General features: G+C 42.2%; 1 protein-coding gene across 3 annotated transcripts in view; it reads right to left on the reverse strand.

Moving 5' to 3' along the window:
* Positions 1-10584, reverse strand: part of SLC39A12 (solute carrier family 39 member 12) — a 77112-nt gene extending 66528 nt beyond the window's left edge. The window contains exons 1-3 of one of the 3 annotated variants that reach the window (XM_014846031.3): positions 10202-10584; positions 8997-9343; positions 1274-1555 (exon numbers count right to left, since the gene is read on the reverse strand). In XM_014846031.3, coding sequence (XP_014701517.2) covers positions 1274-1555; positions 8997-9257 — 543 coding nt within the window. In that variant the 5' untranslated portion in view covers positions 9258-9343; positions 10202-10584. Of the gene's footprint in view, positions 1-1273; positions 1556-8996; positions 9344-9433; positions 9571-10201 lie in introns of those variants that run through there. The other 2 variants (XM_070501009.1, XM_070501008.1) reach the window with 2 other exon arrangements.
* Positions 10585-24113: the final 13529 nt, after the last annotated feature.

Raw genomic sequence — 24113 nt, forward strand, 5'->3', positions numbered from 1 at the left:
ACACATTTACTACAAATTGGAGGATATGTTTGCTGGTCATTATGCCACAGCATGACTATGTAGATACCTTTGGGCTCCTAGAAGCCAGAAGTGGGGCCAAGAATCAAATTCATCTATACATGTCACTATAGACTGAATGTTTGTGTGGCCCCAAAATTCCTATGTTGACATCCTAATCCCTAAAGTGATGGCATGTGGAGGTGGGCCCTCAGGAGATGACTAGGTCATGAGGGTGGAGCCTCATGAATGGCACTGGTGCCTTTATAAAAGGGACACCAAAGAGCTCCCTTGTCCCTTCCACCATGTGAGGACACAGCAAGAAGACAGCCATTTATGAACCAGGAAGCAGGCCCTCACCAGACACCAAATCTGCCAGCCTCCCAGCCTCCAGAACTGTGAAAAAGAAACTTCTGTTGTTTATAAGCCATCGAGGTTATGGCATCTTTGTTGAACCAGCCCAGTAAGACTAAGACGCCTGTCGATGAATAATTCAAGAGAAAAAAACACATTTCACTACACTCTTCAAAATGTGCTGGGGGCTTCTCAACGAAATCTTTAAGAAAATATCGCTTAAAAATCTTTCTTATGTTCAGAGTTTGTCCGCTCAAACTTCCCCCTGCAAAGCAGAAAGCAAAAAGGTAATTGAAAGGCCAGCTTTTGCTGGAAGAGTAAGGAAGGCGACAGGAGACCAGGTGCCTGTTTCCTAGCAGTGGGAGCTGTGGGAGAAGAAAACCATTTCAAAGGACACCCAGACATATGCAACACAAATTAAAAACTTCAAAAGAGAGATTGTCTTGTGCTGACTGTCATGAATAATGCATTCTGCAAGCCTCTTCTTCAGTGAAATAATGATAAATTCATCTTTCTCAAACTGGTTCTGCATTCTCCTCCCCCCCACCCCCCAGGAGGCAAGGCACACAGCCCTCACCACCGGGGGTCGGTCCTTGGAGACCCATGGAAAGCTTTGAGTCACCTCCTTTCATGCTCAGGGGGAGGGGACTCAGGAGAAGAGAGCTGCCCTGTCACCTGGCTTGCCCGCCCATTCACCCACCCAACTTCTGGCTAAAACTCCTCTTACAATAATGAGTCATTACATTCCCTCTTTTAGACTCAGAATTTTAAATTACGTCACTCAACATCCTATAACTAAAAACCACAAGTATTTACCTCTGTTTGAAGTCCTGAATGTCTTGGGAATAAATAAGTGACAAAAAATAAGGTTCTGAGACTGGATCTTAGTAACAGAGCCGGTTAGCAATTTTGTCCTTTTTACCTTGCTTCTAGAAGTGTCAAAGTACTGCCTGGTGAAGGCCAGGATATCCTCTGTCTCGTTCTGTGAAAGGAAGTAGGAGTCTTCATCCTGCCTGAGGCTGAGCAGGCTGTGCAGGTAAAATGTGTACTCTTTATTACTCATGTTGAGCTTTGAAGAACAGATCTCTTCCTGATGAATAATGTAGTAGAGGAGAAGAAGAGAAACTCTCTGGACCACGTCCTCCCTGAGCTGATCTTCGAAATCTCCTCCAGCTATTAGTAAAAGGGCATCTGGTTCAAAGCACTGTGCAAAAACAAAAAGAAAAATTAAAAAATCAGAAACAAAGCTTAGCAAATAGTTCTAGAATACTCTCAACGAGGGTCCCCACTGCTTATTATTGTATGAATAGGAGGGGAGAGTGGGCAAGACCAATAGCCAAATTCAAATAAGATGGTCGTGGCTGCACTTTTATTTAAACAATGGTGCCTACCCAAGGAGGCCATTGTTCCTAAGAGTGGGCCCTCTATTTCTAACTATAGTGTGACTAGTTACTCATCTGCTGTCTTCAGTAAAATCAGCTGACACTTTGGCTTTTAAAGAGATGCCCCATCGTGTTTTGAATGGAATCCAAGCGCCCTACAATTTTCTCCATGGTCTGGTTCTACCTTATCTTCGCCTCTCTCCACCTCTCTCCCGAAACTTCTGCCCCTGCGGTTTTCTGGCAGTTTCACCAAGCTCTATCCCACCATCTTTCAGGCCTTCTTCTTCCTCTCATTTCTCAGATCTCAGCTTAAAGTGCCACCTGCTCAGGGACGCCTGCTTGACCACTCTGTCCAAGGTAGGAAGCCCTCACCCCCGCCCCATGTCCTCCAGCAGAGCACCATTCAATAGAAATATAACGCAAACCACAAACATGAGCTACACACGTCATTTTAAATTTCCTAGTAGCCACATTTTTAAAACAAACAGATGAAATTAATTTTAATAATAAATCTTATTGAAATTTATATATGCAAGGTACAATAGTTGCAACACGTGATCATAATTTTTAAGAATTACTAACGAGCTATTTTACATTTTGTTGTGCTAAGTCTTCAAAATCTGGTGTGTAGTTTATACTTACCAGCATATCTCAATTCAGAAAAGTCATATATCGAGTGCCCAATAGCTATATGTGGCTAGTGCCAGCTCTAGTGCACACCACTTTTTATTTTCTTCATAGCACTAGTATTCTTTTTTTTAAGTATGCTTTTTGGTAAGGAAGATTGGCCCTGAGCTAACACCTATTGCCAATATTTCTGGGTTTTTTTCCTCCTCAAATCCCCAGTACAGAGTTGTATGTCCTAGTTGTAAGTCTTTCTAGTTCTTTTATGTGGGACACCACCACAGCACGGCTTGATGAGCAGTGTGTAGCTCTGTGCCCAGGATCCAAACTGGCAAACGCCAGGCTGCCAAAGAGGAGCATGTGAACTTAACCACTCTGCCATGGGTCCAGCCCCCAGCACTAGTATTCTTAAATTACTTTGTCTACTTGTTTATTCTCTTTCTCCCCTTGAGAACAAGCAGTCCGTTAAGGCTGGGTTTCATCTGTGCACAGTTCTATCCTCAGCATCTAGCACCATGCCTGGCACTCACGTGGCGTGAAGATTGAATGAATGAATGCCATCGGTCTCTCTTTTATCGTACCTAGGAGAATTGCTAAAAATGTTTCCATGGGGCTTTATTTGTTACACCCACAGATGGACACCTGACTCATCTGATCTGGGAGGCTGACATGGCAGATGAAGGTGTGTGGGGTAATGTGGTGGGACAGTGAAAAAGAGAGGGATACAGGGGTTGGCGAAAGGAAGTTCTCCCAGCTAGGTGGGGGCTGCCTTTCTTCAGAGACAGTAGGGAGCTCCCGAGAATTCTCCTAGGGTCCCAGAAGCAGCGCATTACACGGCAGCAGCCTCAGAGTGAAGGCATCGAGGGATGCCTGTCCTGAGCCCCAGAGGAATTTGTCCCACTGTGGGATAATTTACAACAATAACTTTTAATCTATTCTCTGAGATGGAAGTTTTAGGGTTTCTAATCCCATGTCTGCTGTGTGTGTCTCTGGGGAACAGCTGGTGTATACCATCTGAGTCAGGAAGAAACACATCATCCATCTGTAAAGCAAAGCATTAATCACAAGCCACACAGCCTCCAATCCTGATCTGACTCAACTACAAGGAGACAAGAGCTCAGCAAACAGAGGGACAGGCTTCCCAACAAGCCCAACTCTTTTTCTTTCCCCCTTTTCTCCCCAAAGCCCCAGCACATAGTTGTATATCCTTGTTGTAGGTCATTCTAGATCTTCTATGTGGGATGCCACCACAGCATGGCTTGATGAGCAGAGTGTGGGTCAGCACCCAGGATCCTAACCAGTGAACCCCAGGCCACCGAAGCGTAGCAGGTGAACTTAACCACTCGGCCATAGTGCTGGCCCCAAGACCAACTCTTAATACAGATATTAAACTCTACTGCCAAAGCCGAAGCAGCCATGCTCTGAAGGTTCGCAGGTTCTCTTCCCTAATTAGCCCATCGGAAAAGTCCATGGGTTGGTACCTGCTGGCAGGGCTGACACCAAGACCCAAAGAGGTGATCAGTTGAAACAAAAGTGTAATAAAGCCATTCTTTGTACTAAATAACCTCCTGAAGCCAAACTCTTGGTAGTATTAGCTACCATGTACTGGAAGCCATATGTTCAAGACAGTGTTAAGCACTTGATATGTTCAGGCATTCCTCAGTGCACAAATCTCATTGGTTCTGGAAAAGTGTCAGATAACAAATCTTTCAATGGTAGGAACCTTACCGCATTATTTTAAATGGAAAAACAAAATGTCCCCAGCTTATATAATAATCCACCAAATATTTCTGCATGATATAAAGCATTTAGAATACCAATTACCAAATTATTTAATGCATAATGAATTAATAGATACATTTATACACAGTGTGCAAGGATACTGTGCAGAATTATGTAGGAATTATGTTTTCCTTCTATGAGGAAGGTATACTCATAGTATATATGAAAACCAAGATTAAGAGAGGGTGAGCAATGTACCTAAAGCCACACAGCTAACAGAGGTTGCCTAGTCTTAATTGCTGCTTGGCCAATGGTAGACTTTATTCTTATTCTTTTGTTTTGTGCCATGGAGAAGATAACCTGTGGACTCACCTATGTACTTGATATGCAGCCTCTCATTCAGTAATTTTCTCTCCCTCCTGTTTGCCAGGAAGAAATTTGACCAATAAGGAGGCAAGGGGATTAGTAAGGCTTTATATCAATCAGTGAGAACACGGTACAGCCAGAGGGTTGAATGAGTTTCTGTTGATAGATTTTCAAGTGCCATTCAGGTTGTTTGATGAGGCCAAGTAGATAGGAAGAAGCGTGTCAGGAACACAAGGAGTAGGCCCTCCATAAGGTCACCAGACCACAATTTTACGGCCAGGGCTTGGTTGACAGCACACAGCCAAGACTGTGGCACCCTTCACCCGTCTGAGGTGCCTGAGACCCCTGTCCTTTCATGGTTCCTCCTCAGTGCTTTTGATGCTTCTCTTTCTAGGGTTGGAATAAGAGTGGTGTGGCACGGGGCAGCAGAGAACAGGGTAAGATCTGCCATCACGCAGATGTTCATTCCAGAATAGATTTGTAAAAAGCATGCAACTTGGAAGGCAGATTGGTCCTGACTTTGAAAAGTTTTAAATAGTTGTGGAAGCATCTCATTTTGTCTGAGTAGAGATTTTGGTCATCTTGAGTGAAGAGATGTTGTCTATTCCTTGCTTTAACTTTTTGAAGCCTGCTGAAATGAAGCTTACCCACGGATCAAATGAGAATGGGCTGAGGGGCCGGCCTGGTGGTGTAGCTGTTAGGTTCACATGCTCTGCTTCCTTGGCCCAAGGTTCACCAGTTCAGATCCTGGGTGCGGACACACACTGCTTATCAATCCACACTGTGGTGGCATCCCACATACACAGTAGAAGAAGATGGGCACAGATGTTGTTAGCTCAGGGCCAATCTTCCTCAAAACAGAAAAAAAAAGACAATGGGCTGAAAACTATGTGTTCTTTTATGATATTTGAATCTTAGACAAGTTACTTTAATACAAAAGGTGATGGCTTGAGGAAGAAAGCTGTAGGAAGCCTCAGCAGAGCTAACAGAAGAAAATTTGAATTCTCCTCCGGGCATGGACATGACCAAAAGCACTATGGGAGTTGGTGGGGGGGCTGGAATTTTCAGTTCATCATCACTAGATTTGTTTTGGTTGTTAAGGTTTCAGGAGTGGCTCAGTTGTGTTTGGGAAAGGATGTTTAACACAATTCTGCAAATACTGGCACCTCATAGGTTTTCAGATCTTTCTAAGGCTCTTATTCCCGTGAAGTGACTCTTTGTTGAGAAGAATGGACTCATTCAGGAATAATCCATTGATTTCTCTTTGAATCTTGTCAGGTGGAGGCATAAGGTTTAAGGGAAAAAAATCAGGGATTCTAGAAATTAATTTTCAAGACTTCATAAGGAAATGAACTTTGAGAAAAGACTGGTTAAAATGCAAGAAGCCCCCTTACTAAGCTAAATGGACTACCCAGATATTTGGGAGTAATTTTCCTGGCACCCTGTAGCCAAATCAGGTTGCCTCCCTCAGCTGCTTAATTCAGCTTTTCTTGTTGCTTATGTGTCCCAGGTGACATGGCATGTGTTGCTGCCGTGTCACATGCACATGCCAGGTGTCACTGAGCTGAGAGCCTCAGCGACAAACAGCCATAGGAAACCTTTCTTCTACATCAATAAGGCAGATGTCAGATCTGCAAGATAAACTTTAGGGGTTTTAGACCAAAAGATGTTCAGAATTTGATTTGGGCTTATGGGTGAACCCATTGCTCTCTTTTAAGTTCTTAGATTTTTATAAGGTCTTTTTTTTTTTTGGTGGGAGGGAGTGTTAACAATTGATCGTAAAATACAAGAGAGAAGTTGTATTTCTTCCTTTTCTTCCCAAACAAAGATCTGGAAGGATGTTGGCTGATGACAGGCACTAGTTTTTTGTGGCTCTGTGCTAGATTTAGTACAGGCATTTCTGATGGACAAAAAGGAAAAGTTTCAACTAAGAAGAGTTAAGATAAACTTGTCAGCTAAACAAGTTAAGATAAAGCTTGATGCTTTTCATACTTTATCCCATGAGAGTTATGACAAATGGCAAGGGTGGGGAGTTGGGGGGTGAATTAAATGCAGGAAACTAAAGCAGTGGTTCTCTTCCTTGAATGTGTCTGAGAATGGCCTAGAGACTTTGGTTAAAAACCCCAAGGCCCCGGGACAGTTGAGGGGGTTTGGGGGATGGGTAGAGGGGGAGGAATATCTCATTTCTCAGCAGCACTGGCTCCAGTGTCCCTGGAAAACGAAGGATTGGACATTTCCATGAGGTACAGAGAATGTAAGGGGACCGAGAGAGCTTGAGTGCCCAGGTCTGCTCACATATGGCCATGGGGCCTCAGGGATGGCTCCCTAAGGAGGAAGTCATCACCTCCATCTTATGTCTGAGGAAGCTGAGGCTCAGCACGCCCTAACAGATAGAAGGTGCCAGAACAAGGATTCCGGCCCGTTGCTGGCTAACTCCAGACACTAGGTTCTCTTCCCTTCAGCACACCTGGAACCCACGTGGAGTCGTGATTTTCACCATTACTGAAGTGGAATTTATTCTTTTAGAGTTACTTAATCTCTCACTGAATTCATTAAAAAGCCACGATCAGTCAATCTATCCATTTTCAAAGGCTGCAGCTTGAATGGATTTACTTTTAAATGCATACTGCTCTCAAATACTTCAGATTGATTTTTTAAAAAATCAGTTTTTACCTAGACCTAAATTGGGAACTTTGTCCTCCCCACAAATTCAGGATACACACTTCCTTCTTTTTTGAGACATTTGGGAATATGAACTCCCCACTTTGCCCTCTTTTTACCACAGAATTTAAATATGAACTGTGCCTCTCAGTGGACAAAGTCCCTAAAAAGACAAAAAAGATTCAACAACCAGCTGAAGCCCTGTGGTTTGTGAAATCAATAGGGCACTGTTTCTCCCTGGCTTTTTATGAATGACACGAAGAGATGTCATTGGCTTCTCACTTGCGGATGAGTCAGGTGAATTGTAACCCTCTGAGCAGGTGAAGCTGAGATTTGCCTTTTTTCTACCTCAGTCTTTTTCACAGAGAAAGAGAAATGGCTGCAGCAGGAGAGCAAAGCTGTTAAAGACAGTGTTTCCCTTCCTAGGAAAGGAACGAATTCAAATGGAAGCTAAATTGGGCAAACTCTTGATAACATTACAGAAAACAAAAAGTGCAAAACAAGCCCTCCCCCACAAAAAAACAGAGAACAGTTTTTCGTGTTTACATTCCCCCTAGCTAAACTAATATTCAACCAGCCTTAATAAGGCACTCCATGTCATTAGAGGAGAACATTTCCCTGAAGCAAATTCTCAGAGGACGCTAATAAGATAGGACTCCTAGTTATTTCCAGTGGGAAGTCTTCTGTTGCTATATATATAAATTAATGTCATCACAGATGAGTTGCCTATTATAACACATGTTTTCTCCGAGAACCCTTGGGAATTTTACTATTATTGAATTATTTATTGTTTGCACAGAGCAGAGAAAAATCCTTTCTGTTAGCAAGACCCTTCTGTCATGAAAAAAAACCAAAACCCTTGGCCAGGAAATGTTTCCCCTAGAACTAAGCAGGATCGAGAAGGTCTGCCAAAATTTATTTTTGGGGGAAGTTATTTCGTTTCTCTGATTTATTTATTTCTGTCTTCATTTATTTATTTATTTGTGAGTTCATTCTGAAAAATCGCATTGGTCAGGAAACAGACAGCGAAGAAGGATTTGTTTGCAGTCATTTTAAGTCTTGCCTTTTGCGCTGCTCCTGTCAATCACCCACTCACTCTGACAGAGATCTTCTGATTTTCCACTAAACGCTAATTTTAAGCTAAAGTGGTCTGCAGAGATTTTTAAAAATCCCATCTCAGGCAAGTTAAATTTCAGTCTCTGGAGGAGGAAGCCCCAAAGTGGGCATTTTGTGAAACCCACCCAAATGATGCTGAGATGCAGCCCAAGTTTGAGAGTCACTTCAAAGACTAGCAAGAGGCCGGGAACTGGGCCTCAGGAGCCATGGGTCTCACTGTAGCTCCATCTGTCGCATTTCCCTTCCCCAGCTCAGATTCCTCATTTTCAAGAAGATGATTATCCAGTTTGTTCGTTAACTACCCACCATGCAAAATATTAGAAAACACCAATCAACATCCAGGAGAAAGTACTTAAACATTCAACATTAGACAAATATCAGATCACTATTATTATGCTACAGAAAACAAATAGCATCTATTTAACCAATGATGTGCAAGTTTACTGCAAGTTCCTTGAAAGGATTAGTAGATCAGAAAGAAGAGAGAACAGTTCACACTCACAAATAAATACCTCTAAACCTGCAGAAGGGTTGTAGAAAGGCTTCCATCAACATTACCATTTTAGTAAAAAAATTCTCCCTGTCTCTAAAATCTATATGCAAAATGCTGAATAACTTGTATCCCAAATATGGGAGTTATTACGCCACAGTGCACTGCCCACTTGGCTATTGGAAGATCTGCATTTGAATTTGCTTTATGGAAGCAGATGGCTACAGAATCCATTGCTCTCTTTCCAACGCGCCCCAGTACCCGACCCCATTCTATGCACTAACCAGATTGCAATCTCCTTGCATTCCGTTGGTTCTCCGGGGGCAACCAGTTTTCTCCAAGAACGTTCTGATGAGGCTTCTTGAGTGGTTCAGGGGTGGGGGGTCACCCGCAGAGGGAACTCGTAGTACTTCTGTCAGTCGGCCAGGACTCCAGGTGCTGCTGCTGTCCTGGGCTGAGGGTTTTTCTGTCTCAGTAGAGGGAACAAGGCTGAGGAGAAGGAACAATGGCAGCCAGAATCCTGAAAGCTTGGTCCAGAAGCACATTTCCACTCCTCCTTTACCTCGAGTCTGTCTTTGACGGAGACGGGTGGGCAGGTGTTCACGGTGTAAACTCGTAACCGGAGGAATGCCTGTGGTAAAGGGGAAAAATAAAGGCTTTAATTATTGTGCCTGCAACAAGTTTGAAAGGATTCATTAATTGGGTGGCTAAGCTGATTTACAATGACAAGCTGTTTCTGAACAACAGGGGTTCTGTAGGTCTTTTATAACCCAAACGGCAGGAAACTATCATGGTTGCAGACTTTCAAAGTGTAGAACGGCCAAGAAGTGTGGTACACTGCCTCTTTCTGAATTAAACACTGAGTCAAAAATCAGGAAGAACAAGTTGCTCTGTTTTCCCTGCAGGTGGAACAAGTCATAGGACCCAGGCCATGAGGAAACGCCGTCATTTTATCCCATCATAAAGTAGAGCTCCCGGTGATTTGTGGTCCTCCTCACTGAAGTAAGTAAATAAAAGTGAGGAGAAAATCAATGTTAATAAATTACCAACATCATGTGGAGTTAGAAGGTTTTAGACGAGGAAGAATGCTAGAAGAAAATAGTAACGTCCAGGAAATGCTGGTCAGTTTTTGCTTTCTAGTTTATTAGAAGTATGAACCATCTTAGAAGAACAACACAGTCTCGAGACTGCACAAGCATGATAAGTCCACTCACTCAGTGGCCATTAAAGGGGTGAGGGTTGACTATAGAGCAAATCAGCTTTCTGGAAAAAAATTAATCTCTTCAACCAATTGCTTAAGGAATGCAAAATGTTAACAGCATCTCTTGTCACATCTTGGCCCAGAGATGAACACATAATGACTGTGGGATAGTAACAAAGATACTGGGATTACTTTTACAGTTAAAAAAAAAAAAGAGTTTAAGATTCTTATGTTAGCATTTAAAACATGACAGAGGATGATACAAACATTTCTAAACCCAGTGCTTACCTTCAGAAGAAAGATAAATGATTATTTATCTGGAGCTCTGCGGCCTTTTAAATCTCGGAGAGAATTTCGTGGTTACAAAGTCCTCAGATTTTAAAATTCCTTGACTGTGTGCTGAAAGCTGGAGAGGATTATTTCGGCCCAGAGAAGTTTTCAGTTGCTATGGAGAGAGCTGTTCTGAAGGTAACAATGAAGGTGGATAAAAGTGAGAACTTTCTGTCTGGCAGATTTTCAGGAAAATCAAATAAATGTGGCTAATGAACCCGACTTTTTCTATCAATATTTACCAAATTTCTTAAAATTCTAGAAAAGCGGGAGAATTCCTTACAGCCCCTTGCCTTTTAAGGGACAGATCTAGGTCAAAGGATTTCACCTTGCAGAATGGAAAGGCTTTAGTGCGAGATCAAGAATTTTTTCTTTCCGGTTGATTCTGTGCTAACGGTTTTATCCACACTCAAACCAAGGATTTGCTGAAAAGATAGGGTCTTTAAAACCGTATTAATTTTACAAGGTGCAGAGGCTTAAAAGATTGAAGGCATTTGTAAATTCGTAAATAGATGTTTTCAGACAAGAAGAAAAGTATTTGTTGGAGGAATAAAGTTCTTACCTGGGAAGTAAGCGGATGCGAGTGGAGAACTTTAATTTGCTGTCTATATTATGATCCCAGAGTCTGTGGTAGGAGTGATTACACAAGACCCTCAGGCTGTGGGAAACGGGCTCTCAATAAATTATTACTGAATAAATGACTGAAAGAACAAAGTGGTAAATTTTAAAGGAGGTAAGAGAAGTTAAAACCCAAGGTTTCAAGATGGACAGAGTACATATGAATAGGACATAGGATGTAGAAACACACCACGAATCTGAAGAACGTCGGCAAGGCATAGAGACTGGAGTTCAATCCTATAGGCAGTAGGTGAAGAGGCAGAGGACATGAGAAAGGAGTTGGGGTAATTAGTCTCCTCAACCACTGATTGGATATGAAAATTGGGACCAACAGGGTGAGACAGTCCTAAGAGAATCCTGGTAACACTGATAGAAATATGGAAGGCCAATGCTTCTAGAAAACGCCTGGCCTCTCTTGAATTGCTCATCACAGATCATTTGGATTTATCTAAACTGCCAAAGCAAGGGACTTGGCCTGTTTCTCTTGAGCTCTAGCAGGAGATTAACTGTTGTTAGAGTCCAGGACCTTCAGTCCAACGGAGGAGCAAGGAGTCAGGACCTCCCTGCTGTGGATCCAGTGGAGGCAGAGAAGCGGAGGGAAAGGCCTCAGGACCAGAGGGGTACTGGACGAAGCTCCCTGCAGGCTCCGCTCATCACCTGTTGCCATCGCCACATGGGGACCACAGGAGCATCATCTTCAGGCTCAGCCTATCTCAGTCTCAGGGACCTGTTAGGAGGTTACCAAGGAAAAATAGTCCAAATCCTATTGAGCAAATTATCCAGTCCTACTGTCACCTGCTACCTTTAAGTACCTTGGCTTTGCCTTGTTTCTGGAACTAAGCCCTTATTTTTTGGCCCAGCTCCAATGAGCAAACCCTGAGATTTCCCCTTCCTGCCCAAGTCCCATTGTATAACCTGCCCCGTTGCTGCAGAGCTGGATCCGTGCTCCCAAGACAGTGCCCCTCCTGGGACTTTGGGACCTTTGTCTTGATACCCCTATGCTGATGTCCAACCTGGAAGTTCCATATTTCCTAGTCGCAGCTTCCCTGGGGCTAGGGATTCGCTCCTAATAGGGCCCCAGCGAGTTGTCTCCTGCAGGAATTTCCAACACCAATCTCTTGTCTCAGCTGCTCCCAACACCTCCATCACCCTCGCCACGCGCCACGAAGCTCCCAACTAAGGGAATTCTTCCTATTGTCACACGCCTGAGCCTGCTCCATTTGTTGCCAAGGCTTGCTCCACTCTCACAGTCATACTTACAATACAGCCACCAAGCAGGTTCCTATTTCTGTCCCGTGGTGCTGCAGGGAGAAGGAGGGGCAGGGAGAAGCCCTGGATGGAGGCTCAACACAGCCAAAGCAGGGGAGGGCTGGCAGGTGGATCACGAGAAAGCAAGGGGAGATTAATAAGGGAAGAAGACACTTGGCTGAACGCGGCGGTGTCATCTTCTTCACTTGACTCTCGGTTGAGGCTTAAACTCTCCATGCCCAACTGCCCGATTCCCCAGCAAGCCTGAAATCAACCTTTCTTAAACACGGATATAGTTGCAATCCAAACCAACGTCTAAGGGTAATGAGTTTCATATGTTCACTAACCAACGGTGTGCAGAAGGGGCTAATTTACTCCTGTTGGATAGTTCCAAGGCATTCAGCCCCCATTGGGGACCAGTCTTATCTGATGCAGTATCTCCTGACATATAGACACTTGTTTGTGCTGTCACGGGAAGAGGGAATGGACCAGAGGTGGGAGGGAAGACGGGGGACTGACCAATTAGTCTTTCCTTCATTCCGATTCTTTGCCTTTTGATGTGGCCTGATTTCAAACTTCTTCATGTCAATGTAATGAGTGTACATGTGTACCCTTCCTTGACCTAGAAGGATTTTAAAGGGACCCACCAGGAAATATAAAATACAAGATGACAGCGACTTATGAAGATACTGAAACAAGAGTGGGGCCATCTTCCAGGTATAGCTCGGGGATACTGTGTACGGTTTTGCAGGTTGGGCATTACACAATGCTAAGGATCCTCATTCACTTCCGTAATCATCACAGATTTATGTATTTATTACAACAGTTTTCCAGCAAATGTCCTGAGGAAAGAAGGCTTTGAGCTGGTGGCAGGGCTGCATTCTCCTCTTCCTCAGACTCCAGCCTACCCCTGCGGGGTCATCACTGGTAGTAATAGCAGGTCCCACAACTCTGAGCTACCTCTGGGCCTAGCTCCTCCCCAGGTGCCCCTTTACACTGTCTTCTCTGTTTTCAATGACACGAATCTCTCTAAAGAATAATTACGTTTATTAACACTTTTTGAGTGTCTGATGCCTTGGCACTGTGCTAAGCCACTTCACATGTATTTTCTCCTGTAATATCAATTGGACCTAATGAACTTCTCATTGTACATTTCAGAAATACCTAGGGTCACTCAGCTAGTGGATGCCACCAGAAATTCAGGCCTGTCACATCAAACTTGGTGCTTATTACTACCAAGCAACTGTCTATGGCAATGCCATGCCATGCCTTGTAAGTCCAAGCTTCTTTTCACAATGCCGTGTGGGGGATGCACAAAAGAATCAGACGGCAGCCCACCAGAAAGGAAATAATCTGCTACGTTTCGATTTTTGCATTCTCCCCACAGGTCCTCCAGCCCAAAAATTCTCAGAGAAAAAAAAAAATTAAGGAAAAGGTAGAACTTTAAAACAAATTAAGCCGCAGGCTCTCTTTTTCTGTACACTTAACAGGACGGCCCAGCAGGCCTTGGAAACAAATGTTACTCCTTCTCTGCACTGTTTTCTCAGAGGAAAAGCAGAGTATTCGACTGAAAAGGCAGCCCTTACAGGGCGGAGACTGGTCTTACACTCCTATGATTCTGTGACACTGCCAACATCACTGTATTCCCAAATTAGAAAATGTAATGGTTTGAATTTAGCCCTCTAGGTTGTTTTTTATTTGGGAGCTGATAATAAAAATGATGTTTTAAAAGAACACTCATTTTACGTTCAACTTTCAAACAATATTTTTTTCTCCTTATAAGAGCCATGTATGATCACTAATGAAAAACTGTAGAAAATACCTGAGTATACAAAAAAGAAGGTGGCCTCCCCACCAGAGGTAACAGATATTCATATCTGTTATCTTTTAGTTTCTCTGTCTTTATTCTTTTAACATAATTTGGAATATATTGTAGGTATGCATGATTGTGAAGCTCATTGTTTTGACTCATTATATTGTCAGTCTTGCTAGAAAAGATCTATTTTATTAGTCATTTCAAAAATGCACCTTTCAGTTCAGCTTTGATGTCCCTCATTATAGCTTGCTCTCTATGCCATTAATTTCCACTCTTTTTGTTATTTCCTCCCTTAGTTTCTCCTGTCTTTCCACGGTTCCTTCTGTGGGATAAAGCTCTGAGTGGCAGACTTTGCTAGATGTCTACCTGATATCCACTCCTCCTTCTTTCATTTCTTAAGGCGGCAAAGTGTGCAACTAAAATCCCTCACTTTTCCAGACTCACAAGGGAGGCACGTGACAGTTCTGAGGTGACATGAGTAGAAGTCTGCTGGAGGCATCAGAGAGGGCCTCCCGCCTGGAGTACAGAAGTGACACCATATGCGGCCCCGGTGAGATAAGGAGCAAGAGGACAAGGGCCTCCCCGCTCAAGTCAAAGAAGCAAGAAGACAAAAGGAGCCTGGGCCCTAAAGCTGTCATCTAAGTCACCATAGGAGCCCTGGCTGCCTATCCTTAGAGTTTTGGTTGCATGAAATCAATGAGCCTCTATCTCTGTGAGATCCTTTTTGTCAAGTTTCTTGTTGATTTGCACCAAATGCACCCTTGAGACAACAATGATATGTCTTGTCATCTTGTTCTGTTTCTGGAACTGACATTTTCAGACAGGGAAAAAGCTAGTGGAAATGGAGAGTTGGCATTAAGAAGACTGGGACCACTTCATTTCATGGCTACTTTCGTTAGTCTCTCTGGGTGAATCCCTGTGTAAATAGGTGGATTTGTTATCTCTTTCTACATAGCAAATCAACACAAACTTAAGCTATAAATGAGACACATTTAGTATCTCACAATTTCTGTGGGCCGGGAGTCCAGGCGTGGCTCACGTGAGCCCTCTGCTCCAGGCTGTCTTCAGGCCGCAATCCTGCAATCCAGGTGTTGGCCAGGCAGGGCTGGGGTTTCTTTCAAAGACTCGACTGGGGAAGGATCCCTTTCAAGCTCACTAGGTTGTTGGCGATCTTATGTAATCTAAGCACAGAGTGGCATCCCATATTCTGCTGGTTAGGAGTGAATCACAGGTCCCACCCACACTCAAGGGAAAGAGAGAGCACAAGAGTGTGAATTCCAGGAGGTGGGGATCAGAGGGGCCATGGAGTCAAAGAGAGAAGAGTGGGAGATTGTGTGTGTAAATATAACAATTAATATTCCAAAAGGCTGTATTTTTCATCCATACTCTTTTCTGGGGAAGTAAAGGAGATGGAATTTCTTACAACATCTTTCTTCATCTCCTAACCACTCTTTCACTACCTGTTTCAAAGCCCTCTTGGAATTAGCCATTAATATTACCAATCAAAGGGTATATTCAATATTCACTATTTCTTCAGAATCTTGAGTACCAGTCTAAAACACTGGGAATTTTTTCCTTTTTAATTTAACTTCTTATTTGCTTGATTCTAAAATTAAGAACTAATCCTTTATAATTTGAGATTAAAGGATATTACTTAAAGTACATTACCATCAAACTTATTTTTTACTCCACAAACCAAAAACATTGCAGTTTCTAGAGTATTTTTAGGTAAATAGCAGAATCCTTATTTAACATTTTATTCTGGGGGCTGGTCCGGTGGCACAGCGGTTAAGTTCGCATGTTCTGCTTCTCGGCAGCCTGGGGTTCGCCGGTTCTGATCCCGGGTGCGGACATGGCACTGCTTGGCATGCCATGCTGTGGTAGGCGTCCCACATATAAAGTAGAGGAAGATGGGCACGATGTTAGCTCAGGGCCAGGCTTCCTCAGCAAAAAGAGGAGGACTGGCAGTAGTTAGCTCAGGGGTAATCTTCCTCAAAAAACAAAAAAACCCCAAAAAAAACATTTTATTCTGCTCCTAAGATTAAGACTTTGGCTTCAGTTGATGGATATATCAAAATTATGCAACATTCTAAAATGTCTATCTTTTGAATATCCTTTAAGTTACTGACAATTTTTAAAAATATTTTGAACTCAAATGTTGCCAAGAAAGAATGGTTCAACATTATTTATATTGATTAAGCTAATGGCATTCATAAGCATTAACAAAATAAGTTATTCAGTGGATTTCAGTCTCAATACGAAAAGAGATCTTTCCAATATTTGTGCAATTATTAGAGTATTATATAATAGGAAAGATTAATTAAAGGTTTATGTATAATGTTATATAGATTATAACTATGTCAAATATATTCATGGCACAAATATTGACTATAAATAAAATATTAATAGTTGCCCACTGGTGGTAGGAATTATAAGTGGTTTTTCCTCCTATTTTCTATATTTTCCTAATTTTCTATAATAAATGCATAATTTTGCACGATAGGAAAAAATAATCATTTATAAAAAGGGGATAAAACAAAATCAATAGTTTTGCTTTTTTAGTTAATTAATTCTTTTTAGTAGCAAAACTCTCCAGTCCCTCTCTCGTTGGCTCCTTCTGCGGGCCACTTCCCTTTGCTTCTGTTACGCTGAGCTTCTCCAGGTTCTGGTGTTCATGCTATGCTATTGTGTCAGGCTGAAACAGCCCTTCCTCTCCTCAGCTGCCAAATTATAGGGCATTTTTTCCCAAGACCCAGTTCAAATAACACTTCCTTTTAGAAGCCTTCTATGATCCCCCCATGGTGGTAGAATCCCCATCATCTGTGTTTTGTGATATTTTGTTTTTATCCTATGTGTCCCATGGTGTGGTGATTTATATGTATATCTCTTATCTCCCGCATTAGTGAGGCGTGGGTCTTAATCATTTTGTATCCCTAGCATCAAATATTGTATCTGATATGTAGTAAGCACCCATGAATGAATAATGGTGGCAATTAGCAGTGAACCATAACATAGCCACTTACCTCCATTAGACATAGACTATTACCAGTTGAAAACAAAGAGGAGAGGATGCATCATTTTTGGAAGCCGCTGTTAAAGGTAAAATCAGAAAGTGTCTATCAATGAGTGGAATTCTGCTTTTAGGGAAAGGACAGGAACTAGCAATGGAAGATGCCCATAGAGGGAAGATACGAAAGCGTGGAAGTGCTCTTGACTTCTGAAGGTGGGCAAAACACCACACTGGAAACACACCTCACATCAACCCAGCAATTTTTCCCACAAGATGTTAAAATGTAAGTCATTGAGGAGCTAGAATTTACTTTCCAGTCAACTATCCAACATCGAGGAAAACCATTACTTTTTCAAGTGGTTCAATCTATCAGTCAAAGATTACTCATCAAGCTACTGACAACAAGAAAGAGTGGTAAACGTATGTGTACGAAATACAGCTTTTCTGTATTGTAGTCAGCTTCAGTCCGAGTCTGAGACTCTGTGTGCACTGGCTGGAGGCAAATTCCATCTTAAAGTGGGGCAAAGGTCCCAGGTCAAACACCTGGGAAACCCTCTGATCAGTGGTACACTCTGGTAATTGCTAAGAATCTCCTCATCCTAGTCCCTGTGGTCCTCTTTTCGTCACTGGCTCTGCGTCTCCACTCTGCATGTGGGGCTCAGAATCTTTGCCGAGACTGGAACCCCCTCTATCTCAGTTTTAGGCACTCCTCTGAAGTCTTGTCACCCCAGGGCACCACTTCAATGCAGCGGGTTAGGCTCTGGTCCTCACTGGACCCAATGCCTGAGTGAGTGACATTTCTCTTCTTTCCCTTCTCTCAAAGATACTTCCTCCTCTCCTCTCATCCTCAGAAACCCCTGGCATAATCTCCTGGATGAAAGTTGGCTCTTATAAAAGACAGGAGGAGTCTTTGATATCAAACAGTTCTGCCTTCTCTGTGCAAAACCCCTGAGGCAGAGGAGCCCTAAAATTCCAACTTCTAGTTCAGAAGAGGGCAGGGAATGTAGAAAAGTTTTTGATAAATAATCTCAGAATAGTTAATGCCAGAAGAGTTAATTCCTGAAAGTTATCCTTACTATTTATTAAAGAAATGGTTCCCTTACTAGTATATTTTCCAGAAATAATTTCCAGAAAACCTTGAATCCAACAAATAAAAATTCAATTCAGCAAACATGTATTTAGAACCTGCTATGTGCAATTTACTGTTACAGCTTGTGTGAAACATGAACGTCTGTAATTCAAGCACCTGCCCTTCCACACACTTGGTCCAGTGGGAGACCTTGGCCCATCCTCAAATACTGTAAAAGAAAGTGTTAAAGCTATATTCCATATTCTGTCTGTGGGTGGATATATCCCACAATATATTGCTCAACTCTGATTAAGGAGAGAGGGTAGTAACTCATTTTTAGTGTACTGGAGCCAACCAGAAAAATAACTCCATCCAGGGATTTCCTTTTTAATTAAACTTTGGAGAATTGAAAGGGAAATAGAAAGATAATCTCAACAAGGGGTTTATAAAGACTGAGAGCCAAGAAATGAGCTGCCTCACCTTGAACAGTGGCCTTCATCTCGTTCACTCTGTGCCTCTCTGCCTCTGTGCCTTCTCCCACACACTCTTCCCAGACTCGCTCCGACCCTCCAATTGCCTCTAAACTCTGACCCATTCCATCATTCTTCAATTTATCCATCACTTTATCAAGCCTTCCCTGACCCCAAAGGGCACCTTCATGGCTTCCTGTAGGTTTCCTTCATTGCACTTCTTTCAAGAACAATTAAAAGTTATTTGTATCATTATTTGCTTGAATTCTGTCTCCCCTACAGGACTCTAAAGTCCATAGGAAGAAGGACAATGTCTTCCTGTCACTGCTATATCTCGTTTTCACATAGCACTTGGCATCTTATGGGTGCTCATAAATATTTTAATGAATGAATAAATGAGTAAGTGAATGAACAAGCCTGAGGAGAGAAAGTTGATTACAATTGTGTGATCCTTGTATGGATAAAAGGAAATTAATGTGGTCAGGAGACATGAGACTGGGGGAGAAGAGAACTAGCTTAAAAGGAAGTGGCTCAACCACTGAAAAAGAGAAAGTCACAGCCAAGGTGATAAGATGTTGAATGGAGAAAATGGTAACATGGGGAGCCATGCTCTGATCTCTTGTTCTGCTTACGGTCTCCCTCTGGCAAAGAGGAAATGCAGCAAGAAACTCCAGCCAATGCTGGAGCCTCACTTGCTGAACTGAGCACCTGTGTTCAAATGCTAGCCGCCTCCTGCTATGAAGGGTACACTACAAAAACCCAGATCCGACCTTCCTTGAACTGAAGAGCATTTCTATTTTATTAGAAGGGCCCTCATTGGGGTCCCATACTGCTGGTAAAGTGCCCTGGATTCACGAGAGTGGAGGTCTCGACTTGACCTGATTAACATGGTTCATGACGTAAATGGTGCCCCTAGAGATGTGCAATGAAATGACCCTATTGACTACACTTTGAGACCGCCAATCCGGCTGTATTAGTCAGAGTTCTCCAGAGAAACAGAACTAATGGGAGATATATAGATTTGATAGATAGATAGATGATAGATAGATAGATAGATAGATAGATAGATAGATAGATATAGATAGATAGATTGATTATAAGGACTTGACTCGTGATTATGGAGGCTGAGAAGTCCCAGGATGTCTAGTCCGTAGGCCTGAGAACCAAGAGAGTTGATGGTGTAAGTTCCTGTCCAAGTCCAAGGGCAAGAGAAGACCAATGTCCCTGCTCAGAGATTATCAAGTAGAAGGAGTGAATTCTCCCTTCCTTGAACTTTTTGTTCTATTCAGGCCCTCTGGTTGGATGATGCCTACCCACACTGGTGAGGGCCACCTGCTCTACTCAGTCTACTGATTCAAATGTTCATCTCCTCCAGAAACCCCCTTGCAGATGAACCCAGAAATAATGTTTAACTGGTTATCTGGGCACCCCTTGGCTCTGTCAAGTTGACACATAATATTAACTAGCATATCAATACAACATTATTGAAATCCAGCTTCCTATTATATTAGAACTCCTGGAAACTGGGCTTCTCTTCTCTTTGGGGCTACAAAGCACTTCCCATTTGAACTTTAGACTTTAGAGTTTAAGAGAGTGTAAAAATATTAAGACCAATCTAGGAGAATACTGGAGGTGTAGAGTGCTTTGGGACGGTATCAGAAATCATAGATGAGATGTCCTCAAGTAGAACCAAACAAACAAACTGGTTTCTCATCAACCAGTTCCTATGATGATATGCTCTTATTTCTCAAATGACATTTGAAGAGAACAACAGAGCCTGGAAAACTACGTTGACCAAATCCTCTCTTCATTGACATACATTCATTCACAAAATTGAAATTTGATCCAAAATCTGGTTATGGCGGTCAGGAACTGGTTGGAAGGAGGGTGTAATGAACACCCCCAGGAATGAAGACAAAGGTTTCAGGCAGATGTAAATTTAAATCCCTGGCTTGTTATTCATAAGATTTGTGACCTTGATCAGTTTACTGGATCTTTCTAAGCTTTGATGTCCTTATCTCTGAAATGTGGAGGATGATTTAATACCTATTTTATGTGAGGATTAAATGAGAGAGACCATGTAAAGCGCAGCGCCTAGCACTGAAAATGCCAAATTATTATTATTATACTATCATCATCATCATGAAAGCCAGGATTCTGTTCGACTCATTTCTTCTTTGAGTTGGCCAAACTTCCATAGGTCATCTGGGACTCCCAGTCCTGGGCCTGTCTCCAGCTGTGCTTCATTGATACCTATTTTCAGGATATGAATATATAACAAGACTTCTGGTTAAATGTGCCGTGTGTTTATCTCAGAGATCTCCTCAAAACTCCACTATAACAACAGTAAAGGATTATTTGTAAAAAGAAGTATAACCCATCAAGTAAAGGAAACAGAAAGGGGACACAATGTGAAAAAACAACAAAACCTTAAAAGCTGAAAATAAAAGAGTGGACACTGTCTTGACACACCAAATCAAATATCTACACATGTGTAGAAGAGGAAACTGAAGAGAAAAAAACCTTGTATCACAGAACAAGAGGGAGTCTCAGAAATGGAGGCAACTGGTACCTTTGAAGACCTGGAGTAGAGGTGAGTCTGAAATGGGGATTTTTGGAAGCAGTGGTGTGCTGATAAACGCGTTAGCAACCATCTCGGGGGCTGGGAAGCACCTATTTGTAGCCATGGCTTTCAGTGATGGGAATGCTATGGCCATGGCTGATTTCAAGCTACCAACAAGATGAGACTGAACCCTCCACTGAGAAGAGCCCATGTGAACCAGCTCCAGCACACCACTAGCTGAAAGTCGTTACAAGGAGTGGTTAGACCCCAGTCCTCACCTCCAACCCACACAACGAAGTAACAACATTTCCCTCACCCTGGAAGAAAGCTGGAAGTTTACTCTCTGGAAAAGTTGAGCCAGAAGAACTCTGCTCTTGAGCACAATAGACGTGGCTGGGTGTACATCAGGGTTGGGTGGAGGAGATACAGGGCGTTCTGAGAAGGAAGGTATAAGTGAAATATTACATCCTGAATGGTGACTCCAACAGGCTCTTCTCCCTTTGGCCCCCAGAACCACAGCAACCAGGTTTATGCCCCTGGGCAGGGTCTTGGATGATTCATCTCTGAAGAAATGGACCACTCCATGAGAAAAGACCTAGAGAGATTACTGGTTGGAATTTCTTCCAGTGAAATGGGCGCATTCATCCAAGAACATCCCCCAGTGAAGCCTACTACTCAACATGGATGCCCACAGACACAGAACTTCCACTCAGTTTTGTGTCTCACTCTTAAATATGAATGTACAGCCAGAGTCACCTTACATTGGAGGGCAGCATCTAACCTGTAACACAGAGGAAAAAGAATGAGGAATATGAATTAGGAGTAAGTAGGACAATCCTGAGAATTGTAGAAATACTCAAAAATTACTGTAAATGGTATACTTAGAGAAATGAGAGAAGACATTGCTTCTATGAATCAGTAACAGGATAACATGAAAAAGAATATTCTGAAAACAAAATACCAACTAAAGAGCTCCTGAACATTAGGAATGTGATAGCAGCAGTAAACATTTCATTAGTAGGATTAGTGGAGAAGTCTTCTAGATAGAGAGAGAGAGAGAGAGATGGAAATAAAGAAAAAAGTATACTAAAAAGATTAATTAGAGGACCAATATTCAAATAATAGGAGTTTCAGAAAGAGCAGAGAAAACTAAGGAAATGAAATTATAAATAACACAAAAATATTCCCCAGAACTGAAAGACATGAGTTTCCAGGTTCAAAGTGGCCGCCGAAGGCCAGCAGTTTAAAATTACTGAGCGCTGGAGATCAAGGAAAGATCCAAATAACTTCCAGAGGAAAAAAATAGATCATACTTAAAGATGAAGAATTGGAATCGCTACGGACTTCTTCATAGCAACTCTGGGTGATGAAAGACTGGAATAATTTCTTCAAAATTCTTAGAGAGACAAATTCCTAAAAAGCGAGAGAGGGGCTTCCAGAATGATTGTCTCCAAGAAAAAAATGTGAGTCTAATAGATGACCCTACATGTCTGAATTAAGATGAAATTGATCATTGACTAAGATGAGGTATATACTTGTGTGGGGATAGGTAGGAATGAAATTAGTGATAGATCCTTCAAAAATAAAGCAAAGAAAACAGGAGAGAGTAAAAGAAAAATTTAATGGAAGGTGAAACCAAAAGTAATATAAGGAAGAAAATGCCATAGAAATTTACTATATGGCTCATAGTAATGGTGTAATAAGCACTAAATACTGATTTAATAAAAAAAAAAAGAGTAATATAACTATATTGAGGGTGTGGAGGTAAAGGGAATCTTGAAGGTAGTGACTGTAAAAAAGCTAAATGTAATACTTCTGGTCATATATCCTAGAGAAATGTTTGCGTATTCTTCTCAAGAAGGCTCGAATCTGTTAAAGGATGTTCACAGCAATATTGCTGTTATCGTGAAAATTTAGAATCTCCCAACTGGCCATCAAGAGGACACCAGTTAAATAACTCATGGAATATCCTTTCAGTTGACTGTTATGCAGTCAATAAAGCAATAAAGCTATTTTACATGTTCTGATAAGAAACAATCTCTAAAAATAATTTCAAGTGGAAAAAGTAAGGCCCATATTCTTGCACTTGTGTAAAAAGAAAAACAGGGGAAGTTATAGCTTGCTTTCTCCCTCTCTGTCTCTCTCTCTATATGGCATTTTATATATATACTACTGTGAGAAGTTTCTTACATTTTCTTTTAGAGAAATGCTATGCATATACAATATATATGTGTGTGTATATATACACATATATGTATATACATACTTGTATACGTATAGTTTATCTGTGGAAGTATATATAAAACTTCTAACAGTAGTTGTCAATGGCTGGGGGACAGGGGTAGCCGAGGCGTTTTACCATCCCTTTGAATCTTCTAATTTGGGTACCCTGTACATGCATTATTTATTCATTGATGATGAAGATGATAAATGTGACAGTACAGTGAAATACCCAATGTGTTGCTCCCGGTTCTGACATTGGCAAGTCAGCTAGAAGTCCTTGACATCCCCCTCTGCCCCGCTGGCTAAGGCACCGAGGGCAGCCGTATCCTGGAGACGGAGGAATGGGGCAGTGCTGGGCGGCCTGCTGGCCTCGCCCCACCCGGGTGTGACCCCTGTTCTGGTCGCTGTTGTTGGTGGATGCTGCTTTTGCTCCGGCTCCTTTGGGTTATGCTGGCCTTGGCTTCGGTTTTCATCCAGACTCTACCCCATGGTCAGTTCCATTCTACCTGACCTAGTCCACCTTTGGTGACCTGGGCTCCCTCTTGCCAAGGAGGGGGATTCAAAAAGATAAAATCCTTGTTTCTCTTCTTTTACTTCCTTTTTTCTTTCTTTCATAGTCAGCTAACTGACTCAAGAGCCAGCCTGTCCAGGCTCCAATTCTGGCCCTGCCACTTGTTAGCTGTGTGACCTTCGATGAGTTTCCTAATCTCTTTCTCAGTTTCCTCAACTATGAAGTGAGGACATTAGAAACTTACCTTTACAGAGCCGTTGTGAATGTTTACATAACTTACTCTAAATAGTAACACAATTAACAACTTGTACATGGCACATAAGAAGTGCTTGGTGAGGGCTA

Source organism: Equus asinus, chromosome 29, assembly GCF_041296235.1.
Source record: "Equus asinus isolate D_3611 breed Donkey chromosome 29, EquAss-T2T_v2, whole genome shotgun sequence".
Lineage (NCBI taxonomy): Eukaryota > Metazoa > Chordata > Mammalia > Perissodactyla > Equidae > Equus > Equus asinus.